The sequence below is a fragment of the Rhipicephalus sanguineus genome, chromosome 8 (assembly GCF_013339695.2).
Source record: "Rhipicephalus sanguineus isolate Rsan-2018 chromosome 8, BIME_Rsan_1.4, whole genome shotgun sequence".
Classification (NCBI taxonomy): Eukaryota; Metazoa; Arthropoda; class Arachnida; order Ixodida; family Ixodidae; genus Rhipicephalus; species Rhipicephalus sanguineus.
Window position 1 is genome coordinate 47608552 of NC_051183.1, and position 15827 is coordinate 47624378.

At 43.3% G+C, this 15827-nt stretch overlaps 2 protein-coding genes across 5 annotated transcripts in view; both read right to left on the bottom strand.

Moving 5' to 3' along the window:
• Nucleotides 1-15827, bottom strand: part of LOC119401829 (fructose-2,6-bisphosphatase TIGAR) — a 430132-nt gene that overhangs the window by 237193 nt on the left and 177112 nt on the right. The gene's annotated exons all lie outside the window — the stretch shown is intronic.
• LOC119401827 (spastin) overlaps nt 945-15827 on the bottom strand; it is a 104893-nt gene continuing 90010 nt past the window's right edge. For all 4 annotated transcript variants that reach the window (XM_049418395.1, XM_049418394.1, XM_049418393.1 and 1 more), the window contains 3 exons: nt 15683-15753; nt 12991-13031; nt 945-4243 (listed from right to left, as the gene is read on the bottom strand). In XM_049418395.1, coding sequence (XP_049274352.1) covers nt 4121-4243; nt 12991-13031; nt 15683-15753 — 235 coding nt within the window. In that variant the 3' untranslated portion in view covers nt 945-4120. The remainder of the gene's footprint in view (nt 4244-12990; nt 13032-15682; nt 15754-15827) is intronic.

Below are 15827 nucleotides of genomic sequence, written 5' to 3' on the forward strand. Positions count from 1 at the left end.
CTGCAGTGCTCTACGTCATGGGCACTCGGCAACCAACCGGATTTTTCTTTTAGGGGCGAAGCACCTTAAGGCCAATTAAGGCTTGTCCGTCCGTTTGGCGTTCGTGCTCACGTCACAGCACCGTGTAAAATAGAAACATCAGGTTTAACAATAGACTAATATCAATCATAATTGTGACGAAACAGTATAGATCACCTAGAAGCACAAACCCTTTATACTAGTCGGCGACTTCAACGTAGACATTATCAGGACCTAGCTTTGTCGTCGACTGGTTATGTCACTTTGCCACTTCATTACTTCATGTCACTCAATTTACATTATATGGGGCAACGCTCGGGTAATGTACGGTTACTCACCCATATGATACCCAGAGCTTCGCCCACTCTTCATGATACACTTCGTGAAGATTCGTGTATTTTTTAAATGCGGAGCATTTCTTAGTCGCACCTGCGGCGTCTGCGGCGCCGTCCACACCCCCAATGCGCATGCTCGGCTCGTCTCCTGCCGGCAGCAAGCCTCTCCTCTCCCTCGCATACTCGGCTCGTCTCGTGCCGGCAGCAGGCCTCTCCTCTCCCTCCCTCCTCTCGAAAACTTCTCGTTCCCAAACTATTTTTTTCACTCTAAGCGCGTTCGTCTCTCCACATTCCATCGAAGGGGGTGCAGGCACCACAGAGGTTTTTCAAAAATTACTGCTGCAATTTCACACTTTATTGTAAGCTCTATGTTGTACAGAGAGAAGTGGAGAAACTAAAGAAAGAAAAGGCAGGGACGAGTGTTAAATGGTTTGCCTGCTAGTTTGTGGTTGAGGCTGTTCGTGTGGACAACAAGCTTGCTCGTGCATGTCCAATAACTATTTTTTGCAATGCTGTCCACTAAGGCAGCTCTCGAGTCAGCAGCTCGAATACCATGTGTATACAACCGCAGAAAATGAGACACGGTACGGTAAAAACCACATTTATTTTAAAAACATTCCTTTCACGGCCTAGCTATAAACTATCAACAGGCAAAAAAAATCTAACGGTGGCGGATTTTTTTCTATACAAAGCAGGTTCGTATAATGCTGCACAAACAATTCTGGTCCAGCAGAACAAACATGGTCGAAGAAATGACAAAAATATGTACACAATAGAGATACGGAACGCGAGCATGAAGGTGACGTAATGTCGCGTGCATAGCTTTTTCTCAACACAAACGCCCTCCCGTGGCTCTCGCTTGAAACCCAGCCTCGGCCGCGCTGACGTCACACTCGCTTCACGTCACGTGACAAGGAGCGGAGGTGACGCCGCGCCTGGAACAACAACATCCGCCTCAAGTGCACGTTTCGTTTGCGGCTAAGCAAATTCGAACGGCACGAGCGTTGAAAGCGAAGCGCGCGTAAAGGGGGTTGACTGTGTTTTGTGAGGGTTATGTACAGCTGGAAATGTGCCAAGCAATGTGGTTTAAGCTATGTACAGTAGTGCTGTTCGATATCACAAGCATGAACAAGGCATGAAGATTGCTGCTCAAGCTTGAAATTTGCTTGGCTCGTAGTATCTCAGTTTTTTATCTTTATATCGAAGAAGTCTCATAGTTAGCTAAGCTCAGCTCAAGTGAAACTGCAATATTATTTGGTTCATCACTCCGCAGGTTCTGTGCAGTACAGAAGCATGGTGAACAGCTGCGGCATGTCCAGCACAAGTGCCGATGAACTTAAACGGTACTGAAACCAAACTTGGCCAACAGCACTGTAATTCGAAGAAATAACATTCCATTTTTGTCCACATTTACAAACTGGCTGGCACACTGTGGCTAACGATTCGAAGATCTGGCAACAGAAAAAAAAAAAAAAAGATGACCCATTCTGAAGTCTCTACACGCCTACTAATGAGGCATTATCAAATTATCCATCACTCGCATATGTGAGGCGACAAACCCTCTTGAAAGACACTAATATTGTCAGGCTTTCTCTCAACCATGGCTTTCGCTGTACACTGCCGCGTCTATATGAAAAATACTCCGCCGTGCAAAATATCTCAAGCATTTCTACGAGGAAAAAGATTAGCAACAGTGCAACAAGAAAATAAACACAAAGTGCTCAAAGGACGGTAACGAGAAATCACAGCTTCCCACTTCACTGCAGTCACGATTAGCGACCATTCTTAGTGCTGCCTGCCTGGAAGTGAATAAAACAAATTTCTTGCGAGGTTACAGTAACAGAGGCAAGTGGCAAATCAATTTGCATGGAGGTCACAGAGAGTAAACTCATTGCTCCAGTAAGCAGACAAATAAGTGGCAGTCAAACTATCAAGTTTGCACTTCCTAATGCCGCACATATTCAAGAGGTTTGATGAACGCACACATTCATATACCTCCTTGGCACTTAAAAGAAAATTTACCTTACAAGCACACACTACACATCCTGTTGCGGGAGCACATACTTTGCACTCAGCACCATTAAAGCACCTGTACAAGGTACAATTGGCGTCAAAAGTTTCAAGGCCATGGGACAAGAAAAAACAATGTTCCCGCTGCTTCAGCAAGCAGCCTTGTATTTGGACTACCGGCCTGTTCTAAAACACATTAACATCTACTGTGCAGTTAGACTGAATATAGTCAAATTGCAGAGAAATTCAGAGATTTCTAAAGCCTAGTGGTCTCTATAATTTTGACGCTGAATGCATATTGAAAATGGGGGTCCGGAAGTCAACCTGATACCTCTGTATGTACGCCTGGAAAATATCTCCGAAATCACACTAAAAAAAACTGCGTGGCTTGAACAACACAGCAGTCCGACTTGCGAGACCTTTCTCAAAAACCGCACAGCTGTAAACTCGCGACATTACGCAAGCATTGCAGCAGAAGTCCCCATAAGCTAAGACCACATTTTTAACTTATTGTTCATTTTTAACTGGTAATATCCACAAAAAAAATTACACTCTCAATGCATTTGCCTTTGTGGTATGGGAGCTCAGTCGGACTCTGTATGTACCATCTAAATTCCAGATCTCTATAAACTCTACATTTTAGAAGATAGCCATAGTGCGAGTTGAAACATTATTCTTATATTATTAGCAAATAATGGGGAACAAGCAAAGACCACATATGCTTTCAAAGAAGTCTTAAGAATGTAACTAGACCACTGCAAAAATACAGGAACAGGCTTAAGAAGAAATTACGAGTCTTGTATACCCTTGACAAGATTTACGCTAATCCCAATGGTTGCATTGACTACAGCGCATGTGCTACAAGAATTTGGCAGCAAGCCAGCTGTACACGAACGCATGTCCCGCCTTTTGTTAGAGCAGTTCCACAATCTACGTCGACAAATCTATCAAAACGTACGCTGGAATTTGTTTCCTACTTGAAATACGCAAAACAAACATGCCAAACTAGACAGTCGACACTAATACGCAAATTAAAAACATTAAAACGAGAATGTACGCTTATCTCTCGTGCATATATTTCAGCTCATTTCTCTTGAAACAGAGGAAGTGTTCTCTCAGACAAATCCATGCGAACATTGTGCGACAACACAAGACACTGTCCATCCACTGGAAGATTGTCCATGTGTGAAGTATGGCCGTTACAGTATGTACATCGACAATGCACCCTTTTCAGCAAGACCTCAAACGAACGAATGACGAGTGAACACATTATGACATTGCATTCAAGTAGGCCTGAAGGACACGAAAGTTAATTTAGCTAGTACCGTATGGAAGCACGACATACCTAAAATTTCATGTGCCATGCAAGATTTGCATGCTTTAATAATGAGGTAGCAATTTTATAGCCACGTGAAAAAGTGCATCAATCCGTGAGCACACCGAGAATATGTTTCGAATTCCTACAGGCGTACAATGTTCTGCATGCACATGCCAATTCTTGCACAACAAAGGCAACATCAGCGAATGCCTCGCACCCTCCTTCGACACTTTCTTGAATTTTCATTCACAGAGGCTGTGCTGCAGAAGTGATGCAACGAGTCAAACAACAAATTAGAAAGCAAAGGTAACATGCATGACCAGTCCAATGACATTATGCCGCTATGTACAAAGCTTTGTGTCAGTGCAGCAAACGAGCGAGAGAAGAAACGTGATGGCAGCGACGACGGCGGCTTCGGAAAGGCGCGCTGACGAAGACGTCAAACAGTGATGTCGCCGAACTCCTGGTTCCAACGCTCGTAGAACTCTAGGCTCTGCGACGACACACTGCAGCGAACCTTCTTGAGCGACGTCATGAAATCCTCCAGGGTTATGTTCCGCATCTGCCGATGGCAAAGAATGCGTACGGCAGGTTACACAAAAGACGAGATCATACAACGATGCACCCCACTTGATGACATGATCAAGATTATCCATTGTGTCTGCTAGCAGTCAAAGTTCATCACGACTTCGTTTTAACATGCAAACAGCTTTGTTATATGTGAAAATTCGTAATAAACGCATATTCCTGACATGTCATGGAAATGCCACTATTCATTTACATTATTTTTACTGATAATTTGTTATATCTGTATATAACCGTATATCTGTTCCGTTTATCGAGGTTCAATTGTACATATACTTTTTTCATGGTATACGGCAAGATTTTGTTAATAGTACAATCTTGACAGCAACGTGAAAATAAAAGGCATCATTTTAAAAACCATTTATCTAGAGTAGCACCAAAAACACTGAACTAGGTGAAAAACTCGACAATGGGAGCTTGGGTGGCACCCACTGGTACTGCACCGCATCTGCAGGCATACAACTTTATATATATATATATATATATATATATATATATATATATATATATATATATATATATATATAAATATCTTGTTAGGGGACGATTGGAATGTTAATCCAGGTGCAGTGGAATATACGAAACTATGAGCTCTAGCAATACCAGTAAAAGTGACATTCACTACATGAAAACACATCCCTCCTACAGTAAGTTGGCCAGCAAAAAGAAAGAAACATTTTACTCTAAAACACATATTATTCAGAATTGCATCACCGAATTTCCTCTGTACATATCATTACTTGTTAAAGGAGCGTAGACACCAAAAGTACTGCCAAGAGGTAGAAAACTTCTGTGTGATAACACGAAATAGTATGACATGACTGCAACATCACATGGACTACCAAAGCGGTGACGTTAGCAAACAGATGTGCCATATGCAACATTTCACACACGCATCTCCGCTTTGCAAGCACCAGTTCTCCCAAAACATGCAGCGACATCTCCTGGCAATGAGACCATGTCATCATCGCTAACGTCATCGTACAAATACAACCAAGAGCGTCTGCCTAGCGGTGAGGAAGCGGAGGTGGAAAACCATTTCGTTTTTTATCCCTTGGCATCGGACACGGAAATGTTTCCATACTACACGTGGTTACAGTGGTTCGGTGGTTGTACTTTCAAAAACATCAGGACATTTGCCGTACCGATCTCCTCACGTTTTGCTGGTGGTTATCGCAATAAGTCTGGAAAAAGAGCCACCCATAGTTTTTATAGACTACCAAATTTAAATATATTAGCTTTCCGTCGCCTGTTCCCAGTAAAATTTTGTCACAGCATTCCTTGCAAGCATGCAACGCTCATACCGTAGTCAGTTTCATATCAGATTATCATTTCATTTTGGTGTCTACGCTCCTTCAACACTTTCATGACCGCGCCTATCCCCATCGTTAGTATGTTAACGAGGACTTCAAGTTCGAATTTTTATGCTCTCTGAGCGCTTCTGGACAGCTAACGCCATTTAAATGGTAAAAGAGGCAGTATTTTATCAGTTTCGCTTTTGAGTTTCTTTTTTCTGCCATGGGGGGATTTTTAAAGCTCTCTCGCAGCTGGGGAGGCGAGTGCTTGTGGTTTCGGTTGTGGCGTCGACGTCACTCACAGACGCTCCAAGAAAACAGCGAATCTTGACGTATTCCGATGAATCTGAGCGTCAATCTCTGGGTGATGTTAGCAGCACAGACACAGAAGATGACTTCAATTCGTCAGACTTCAGTACGGACGACGATAGTGTGTCAAACCGCCCCGGAACATCAGCAGGTATCCGCCAGTAAGTTTTGCTCTCTCCTTGGGCCGTTTTATCGCTGCCGCACGTTGATGTAAACGTATCCGGTGAGTACTAAAGGTCATAGCCCTTATCTGCAAGGTGTCAACTTTGTTCGGGCAGGAACATTTGGCGCCGGCTGCAGAAAAAGCGGAGTTCTCTCCGCGAAGACGAAGCAGAGTGGACCTTGACCTAGCACTCCGGTGTGCCACACGGAGACTTCTTCGTGTTGTTTTTCACCGTAGAAGTCGTCAGAGAGACGTGCAATCACACCAAGAAGTATGCGTGGATGCATGTTTTCAAAAAGCCAAAGCACAGTGAGCCAACCTTCGTTTCACCGCGTCGAGAAACTGCTTCGTGCAGTGGCACGATAGGCACCAATGCTTATATTTTTGTATGTAAATACATTTTGTACTTGCAGTGCTTATATTTGCAGTATTATTCAATAACGGCTTTTTGTTCAAAATGTCTATTTTGACTTTCATAATGTTTATCCTGTGCACAGTAGCATTGATGTTCTTTTGAATTTTTTTCTCTTCGTTGCAGTATTTCTCCTTCAATAATTTTTGATAATATGCAAAATAAATCTGTTGTTTGAAATTAATACTGTTGGAAAGGCCAATTCTTTTTCTATCATTTGATACCGTACACTTTAGCATCAATGAATTTTGTGGCAGGAAATAAATATTTGCAGGACTACCCAAAAACCACCGATTTTTCCGCAGTCACGAAAGTGTTAGGCAAACACCCGTTGGAAGTCTCCTGACGTTTTATGCACGCTATTCTTTGCTTAAACAGAAATCCTGTCAACTTGCACCTGTCTAAGCACTTACGCAGATCAGCGGAGTGTAGCTGGCACAGTGGATTTATGTAGGGTATTTACACAATGACAGTGATACAAGTGACAAGAAGAGCCTCAATAAGGATCTATCAGCACTTAAAAACACAACACACAAGCTAGAACAACAAAATAGCACCAGTTTCCAAGACATCAGCACATTCAGTTGATTTTCGAGTCACAGGAGATGGTTACAGCAAACTTTAACAAGCAAGGAGTGAACAAGCGGTTTAAGGGCTCTGCTAGCATAAATCTTTTCTGGCACACAGAAATTACTTACCGTATACACTCGCGTAAGGGCCGCACATTTTTTTCCACGATTTTGATGGGGCACGGCCCTTCCACGGAAGTGTGAAATTTTTGTTCAATTTTCGATCCACGTATGGAAAAACCTATTTAATCGTGCCGTATATCTGCCTATAGCACAATCACAAGCAGTTGCGCTATAGGCAGTTGTCAAAATGAACGGCAGCGCAAAGGATCAATGGCGCCGGCGACAAAAGCGACAAGAGCTCCCAGATAGTGCCGAGCGCCCGAAGCTCACAGATAGAGCCGCATGACGAAGCCGCAGGACAGCTATTGCCATCTGGTGGCTCCCGTAAAATGCGCCATACACGAGCCGTGACAATGCTGCTGTTTGCTGGCGAGATTTTTTGTTTTCTTCAAAATTTGTACTGCTAAGTTGAGGGGAGCGGCCCTTACTCGAGCGCGGCCCTTAGTCGAGTGTATACGGCACGTGTAGTAGACATACTATAAACGCACAAAAGTCGGAAAGGTGCCATTAGTTTTACGGCTACGGCATTTTGTTTATAAAAACACCACTTAGTTTCCATTTGTTAGGCATGTTCATTCAGCATGACCACAAATATTATACGAGATAAGCTCAGCAAAAATGACTTATCTGCAGTGCTACTTGAATTGCAATTTAGGCTTTAAGAATTCCTAAGGAACACGAATGCAGCGCCAGCTTCCACGGCGTCTGTATGGAGCAATATCCAACCAAACTTAAAGCATTACAAACTATGGCACCACAGTTAAAGATATGGGTTACTTAAGATACCCTATAAATTTAAAAGAGCGTATAAAGTAATGGTGAGGCACGCTTGAAATACCTGGTGGCCTTCACCTTGCACCACATCAGCCATGCACTGGAGTGAAATTATGTGCAGTGAATGAATATTTCCCACTGGGACTGACCGTATGCTGCTACCACATCTAAAATGCCCAACTCTCCGAATTATCGACATACGCTCCCTTTACATCGCATACACTATGTGTAATTCAAAAATTTCCAACTGAACAAAGAACAATGTTATTCATGCATTAGTTCTCATCTTGGCGGTTATTGGTTTAACAGCACAAGTTGCCTGCTCTCTCGCGGAAACTCTATATAAAGTAATTTGTCACTGCCCTTAACATGCTATTGCGTATGACGTCACTGTGTCAGTTATTTTTACAATGTGTTATAATTGGGGCTCCGTGTTTTGGGAGATTTTCTTTTGTCAGAAATTCGGCGTTTATCGTAGTTTATTTTTTGGAAATTCCCAATCCTCCGAAATTCGGAGTTTAATTTTGGATTATTCTATATACTCCAATATCTCAAATGAAATTATGTCTGAAAGCGAAAACATCAGACCATGCAAAGCTTATTTTAGTTGTTTGGAAGGTATGAACATACAAACACCCCCTAGCAAAAATGCCAATAGAATTTTCTATTGGTCTTAGAGACCAATTGACAACATCTATTTGTCACCGATAGGACCAATAAACTTTTTATTTGTGCAATAGGAGACATCTATTTGTCACCAATGGAACCAATAGGTATATGTTAGTACCAATAGGTGGCAGCTATTTGTCACTTATAGAACCAGTAGGCACCAATAGGCTTTAATAGGCGACGTCTATTTGTCACCTATAGAACCAATAAATAGCACCTATTTGTCATTTATAGAACTAGCAGGTGTGAATTGCCACCAAAGTCACAGGGTTATGCATGGTATTAAAAGGCCACCTATATGTATTTAATTCACTTACAGGGTCATGCAGTAGCGAATTCAGCCAAACGGCAGTTTTGGATTTGTTCAGTATTTGAGCAAAGTGGCAGCCATTTTACATGAGTGTTCCAAAATATCGCAGCCATATTTTTCATAAATCTCACCAAAATAATTACACAGACGCCTGTAGTGCAATTTCATTCTGTACTCAAGGTTATGGTTATGCAATATTTGTGGGATAAACCCGCGAAAAGACAGGTTTACAGAAAGAGAAAGTTATCATAGTTGAAAAGGGAATGCCACAGTATAGGCAATGTTTTAACTGGGGTACTCAATGTTCTTGTAAAGGCAGCAATTTGTACTCTGCTATCCTTGCATGGTGCAAACGGGGTGGGAGAATAAGCTGCTAATAAAATAAGCGAAGTCAGCATATAAGGTAGAAGTCATTTCCTGCTTGAATGTGTGCACATAATGTATACATAGTTGTTTTCAGCCGGTGGGCTATTGCGATTCTTCGACAGCAGGCTATGGAAACAAACGCGAACAGTAGGGCATCTACCAGCTCCGCTGGTCGCATTACTTTTCAAAACAGTTGTAGCCTGACTGGTAATAAGACAAGTTATCCATGATACATTCACGAGACTAGCGTATTTTTATTGTCACCAAGCTAAGAGCTCGGAGAAAACAAATGCGAACAGCGCTGTTCGCGTTTCTTTTCGTCGCTTTTGTAAGTAGTAGGTGGTGGAAGCTCGCTCGAGCGCTTGCACTTCTTACGACGGTGAACACCGCGTTCGCTGCCGCAGGTTACTGTACCTGCGGGGTCACCCGTAATGCGCGTCATATAAAAACAAGAAAAACCTGAAGTTCACAACATGCGGAAACACGATAACGATAACAAAATCACGAGCAACCAATGCCGAGCAACCAAAGTGGTACAGGCATGCCAAAAGAGCTCATTGAAGATAATAGCTGTCGCGCGAAGGCGCTGTATGTCTTCTATTTTCTTTTTCATTTCGCAGCTGAAATTTCGGTTCGCTACACTTTCCATAACCTTCCTCCCAATGTGTCAGCAGCTGAATATTTTCGAGAGGTTGAAAATGGAGCAAAATATTGCAATACAATAGCAAAAAACAAAATCTTGTTTTTGTGGTATGGCCAGGGCACGAGCGCCAGCCAGCAAGCGAGCCGACTACAGCCAGCCACAGCCGCAGCGGGTGTTTTCGGTCGAGTCACGAGTGTGTGGTGCGGCCTGTTCGTGGTCGAAGTCAGGCTTAGAAATGTTGTATGTTTGTGTCTGTTGAAGGTTGCACGAAAACGCACGTGTGTAATCGCGACGACAATGCAAGGTCGTTCATGAGCGTCAAAGAAGTTAAACGTTTCAGCGCTAAAAGCGTCTCGGACTTCAGCAGTAAGTGGTACCGAGTGTGCTGACAGGATGCTGCTCGCAAAGGTGGTTGCTTCGGAGGGCATACCCTGCCGATGTTCGGTAAGTGAACTGTTTTTTATATATTTGCTAGCCAGTAAAAGTTGCTCTTGCTGTGCTACTAATTCGCGCATCTGCCCACCGGACAGCGAGGACAAGGGCGATAAATCAGTGTTCACTTACGGTTCTTTGCAGATGTATTGAAATAATAACACCTCTAGCCACGTAAAATGATTTTGTCGCTGCGTGTGCCCAGCTCTCACGGCCCTAGCATTGTAACTGGTATGGAATAAGTCTGAGAACTTGGCATAGTTTTTTTCTTTTTTTAAGTTAGCCCCTTCGTTTGTATTTATTCCGCTCCACAGTACAATAGTTTTGAACGTCGTGTGGGCTGTTCGCATATACAGACGCTGGCATAGACGTATGTTATCGACTCGCGCATTGTTTTCGCGATAATCTAAAGAGACTAAAATATGTAATCATGCCTTCGTTCACCCTCAATAATACACTTACGGGAGAGGGAAGAAGTTTATTGGCAATAAAAATCCTGTGTGGCTGTCCGATCATCAATTACTAGTCATGCTGACTGAACCCCATTCTCTGACACACGTGGTTGCAGTAGAGAGGCACTACATTTAATGAAGATTTCTGCGTGAAGTCCCGAAATTCACACGCTGCGATCGGTTTGGTGCTAGTGCTGTTCGGCCTTTCCCACTAGTGTCCGAAGTCCACACACGTGACGGCGGTTATGCTTCTGGGATACAAGTATAATCGAATCTGCTGTACGAATTTGACAAAAGATCCGTCCCTGTCATGTTAAGCTGTTACCTACAGCCAGCTCACCGGAATTTCCCTTATGCTGATTCTACAGTGTGTCGTATCTGCATATTTTTTTTATTCTAATGCTTCAGTTTTCTTTCAGTAGCACATCTAAATATTTTCTTTCTTACTTCCTGGTATTTTAGAATTTTATGTTGGTTTCTTTTTTTCAGGCACTACCTAGAGAAGCGGTGCAGTGGCATATACTCGACAAGGAAGCACAGCATGCTTAGCTGGAAAGCTTGTTGCGGGGAAGATCGCAGATTTGATGATGATATCCTGTAATAATGATAATGCCTCCCTTCAAATAGAATTTGTTCATTTTATACAGGCGCTGCTATGTTGCAGTCCTCAAATGCCCATTATTTGATATGCCAAAATTACGGGCTCCCAGCGGAGAAATAGGCCAATAGATTTCCAATCCACAAATACAGTACTAACGGTACTAATAGGCAAATAGAATGCCAATAGACAAATACACAATAGGCAAATAGAGTGCCAACAGACAAATACACCAATGAACAAACAGAGGTCCAATAGACCAGCATGCCACCTATAGACCCATATGATACCAATAGACCAATATGATACCAATTGACCAATATGTTCAATAATCCGATAGGCTATTGGTTTTTCTATGGGTGATTTTTGCTAGGGATACACGCAAGCACACATACTTGAATACAAAACACGTACGTTTGTGCATATCACAACCTTAAAGCTTGTTGTAAGACGCGAGCACACATTACAAAGTACATGTCATCTGGCTCCGCCGGGTGCATATCAAGATGTCGTCTCATGCTTCCGGGAGTCCTACATACGTTGATGTATTTTGCTCCGTGAGCGATAAGTCCTTTGTTAAATGTGCAATGGGTGTGGTCTACGAGATACCGTTGACGTGAGAAAGTTTATATTGCCCAGACCGGCCGATGTATTAACGACCGCTTAAAATATGCTTTTTTGATAAATATAACAGAACAGGGTCATATTGACCATTAAAATCCGAGTTTATTGGATAAATCCGAATTGTCAAAAAATTTACCCGCGAGTGTTTATCGGATTTTTTCGGATTAATCCGAAAACACAAAGCCCTAGTTATAAAGTGTCAGTTATTATGAACTCGACATGTTCCCTTCATCCTGTGGTTTAAATCGCAAGGAGTTGTAGGACGTGCTCTACTACGTGCGCAGCATCGCAATGAAGATGCGTGATGTGTTCAAGGTGTACATGGTTAGAGGGCACACGACACCAACAACATTTGGCATTCTAGGCGTGTTCTGTGGCACGCTAATGAAGTGTTAAATTATGTAATGCACTTAACAAGGCATCTAACATCATGTGTCATGTTCAATAAGATAACGTGTAGCACTGGGTATTGTGAAATCAAGCATAACACAAGCTACTCGCCATGAAACACTTCGTTTAAGCTTCTGTAAAGGCCCTGATGGTCCCCGATAGTCGTAGCACTTTGGTCAATAGCAGCAAAAAGCCATTACAAGATGCTCTCCATGTCAAAAGCAGGTGGTGCTGTAGTATATAAGTACTGCATGGCAGAAAAGCTCCATGAGCAAAAATTTGCATTTATAGCCACACAATGTGTCAGTTTCGGCAGGTTAGCAAGTCCCACATTGAATTCCACCTGCCTTTTGTGTGAAGCAAATCTCGCACCTCCGCAATCGCTTCTTGCTTAATTCAGAGCCCAAATCGCGAGTCTGCCAAACAGAACAGAGCAAGAACACTCAGAACAAAATATCAAGGACCTGAATATGTTCAACAAGTATAAATTTCACTGGCTAATATATTTCGCCGCATGTAAGTTGAGTTCTGTGCAGCATAAAACACGCAAAAGTGACATAAAAGAACTCATTATTCACAAATGCGTTTCACTTACTTTTTTAGGGTCGACGCACCGGACTTGCTCGGGATTGAGCTCTGCAAGAAAGGGACAATCAAAACAAACATAAATTTTGGGGTTTTACAGTATGAAATCCGAAGCCACAATATGTATACAAAGCACCCCGTGATGTGGTGCTCCTCTACAATCACTAACAACTGGGGATCTTTGATATGTACTCTGTAGACAATACAAGAGTTTTTCGGCATAGTATTACCCCCTTCAGAACAACCAACGTCCATGGCTTAAAAAAACTTTACATAAGTTCATGTAATTTCACAGTGACGTCTAGATTGTATACATGCTAAAGTATGCACACATTATGTATGATAGACAAATAGATTACGCACATGGGCACACAGGCACAAAAGGTCATCGCCTTCAGCAATGGATATCTTTAAAGGGGTCATGAAGCACCCCTTGGGCTTGTTGAAAAAACACATCCTGTGGAAAGCTGACACGGCTATGAACTGCTCAGCCATATATTGCAGTCGTGCGCGCCGCGTAAAGGCTACAAGCGGAACGCGAAGTTGCTGTTTTCTCAGGCACCCTCTTTTCAAACAGAGGCCAGTTCTCACTCTCGTCGGTGGGCGGGGCGCCTGCAGATTGACGTCGCGATCTGCATCGCCGCGTCTCAAAAGACATAGCATCCTCATTGGCCGATAGCTGACGTAAATCGAGAGCGGCGTTCGGATCAGATGCGCTTCTTGCCACGGGGTGCCGCCACTTGCCGGCGCCGCACTCCTCAGTACACGGTAGCCGCACTCGCGCGCACGAATCACAGCGGGAGAGCGATCGCGTTTCATGATGCGCGCTGACGTAATTTCTTTCCCCCGTGCCATCCCTCCCCGTGTAGCTTCCAGTGCGCTCATCGGCACGAGAAAAGAGAAAGCGCTGCGTTTTCCCGGCTGTTACGTCGTTTTCCGCCGGGGGGGGGGGGGGGGGTTCGAACCCCCCCCCCCCCGAAATTTTTCAGTTGTGCTTGCGTATATATGCACGCACACATACAAACGCACGCACGAACATACGTAAAGTATGGTTGAACCCTCCCCGAAAAAAATTTCTGGCTACGCCCCTGGTTCTCACCCAACGATATCACACTGTTCTGCCTTGGTGATATGCCAAACAGCCTTCAGAACGTTTACTCAGGCCATGCACACCTTTTTGAAAGTTAGAACGGTTTCAAAGGTGGCAGTTCCAACGGTTTCCATTCTAAGGAACACGATCCATTGTGTTCTCTATGAGTGCCATAGTTCCTCCCCATTCTCTGCTGACACAGTCACTTGTAATCACGGTTTGTAGAAGCTCCACATCAATAAAAGCATAGCCATTGTCACTACAGATAGCATTTTGTCCTTGCGCCGACGCAGAATGAGGACAAGGCTTACTTGCTGAAGTGCTCGCACGAGTGCTCCCAGTTTTTTTTTCTGTTAGTAGCCGAAGCGTGTCGATCTCCAGTTATACTGCGCTTTCTAAACAATTTCTTTGATTTGCCAACACGGGAATATCTTTTTCCGCCGCAACAAAATAAACAAAGGCGCAACTGAAGTCAAAATAAATGCACGGAACCGCGTCTCCACGAGTCTCCCACACACAGGGGGAGTGGACTCTGTAAATGCCATGCATGTTAAAAAAAACTGCACCATGTGTGTTTAACTAGCCGGAATAAGTTTTTAGGAACCAGCTAAGGTTACGGATACTGCCAGTTTCGATTTTTTCAAAATATACTTGAGGCAGAAAGCTCAGGTTGTCCATGGTGTGAGAAAAGGGGACTTTATTGCTCGTCAGTTGGTCTCGAAGACCTGGTCCTTTTGGCTCAATAATATTAAGGAAGGCCTTAGCATTTCAAATGAAGAAAAAAAACCAAATTTCAATGTTTTTTTTTTTTTCAGATTTTAGCCTACCCTGTCTCCTTAAAAGTGTAATCTGCCTTATACGAATAACACCAATGTATGTGATGAATACTGATTCAAGTAAACAATTTCTATGCCCTGAGCACGCTTTTAGAACTTTTTGTCGTGGACTCGAATTTAAAAACTAGGTTTCTTTTGCAATCAACTTCAAAGCTTTCCGTGCAGAAACAGTATGCAGAGGCAGAGTAAGCAGACAGACACCCCTTCACAGAAACACGCACAAAAAAAGTCACTGTTCTGCCGCAAGGACAAGGCAATGAATGCAATAGCAACAAATTGGAATGTTATACGAAGCAAGGCTAGCAGTGAACTCCTTTAGGTTCCGATTTGGCATAGCTCTACACAACCCTGGCATAAGGGAATATGGCCACTCTAGCAAGCAAAGAAATTTTCATGCTGTCTATTGCTTCAAGGCGAAGCAAGCAGTGAGAGCACAGCACGTACAAAGGTATAAGCCTTCTATGATTTGTGTCGAAATAGCATGCGCGACCACGCCCATTTGATCAAAGATAGCGATTACTGAACCAGTGACGCAGCCCCCCCCCCCCCAGCACCTCTTCATGCTCCTTCACTTGACAGAGCCGACCGGAGTGCTTCATCTGTGCTTGAGTCGTGCCGGTCGGCAACCTTCGCACACTTTCACTCGCACATAGCACATACTTTGCAAGGGGTATTGGACTTTATGTGGAACATGATGGAAACAGCAACATCAACGGCAGAAGTGCACCTGGAGTGTCCATACAATTGGTATCACAATGAAAATAAGAAAAACACACCTCTTATTGGACCTAGTGCAGCATCTTTGGCTAGTGCTGTCAGGTCACTTCCCGAGTAGCCACTGGTCACCCTGCAAGATGCAAAAATAACAGCCACTTTCACATGATGAAAGAAAGCAGTTAATAGACAAGGCCCGAAATGAAT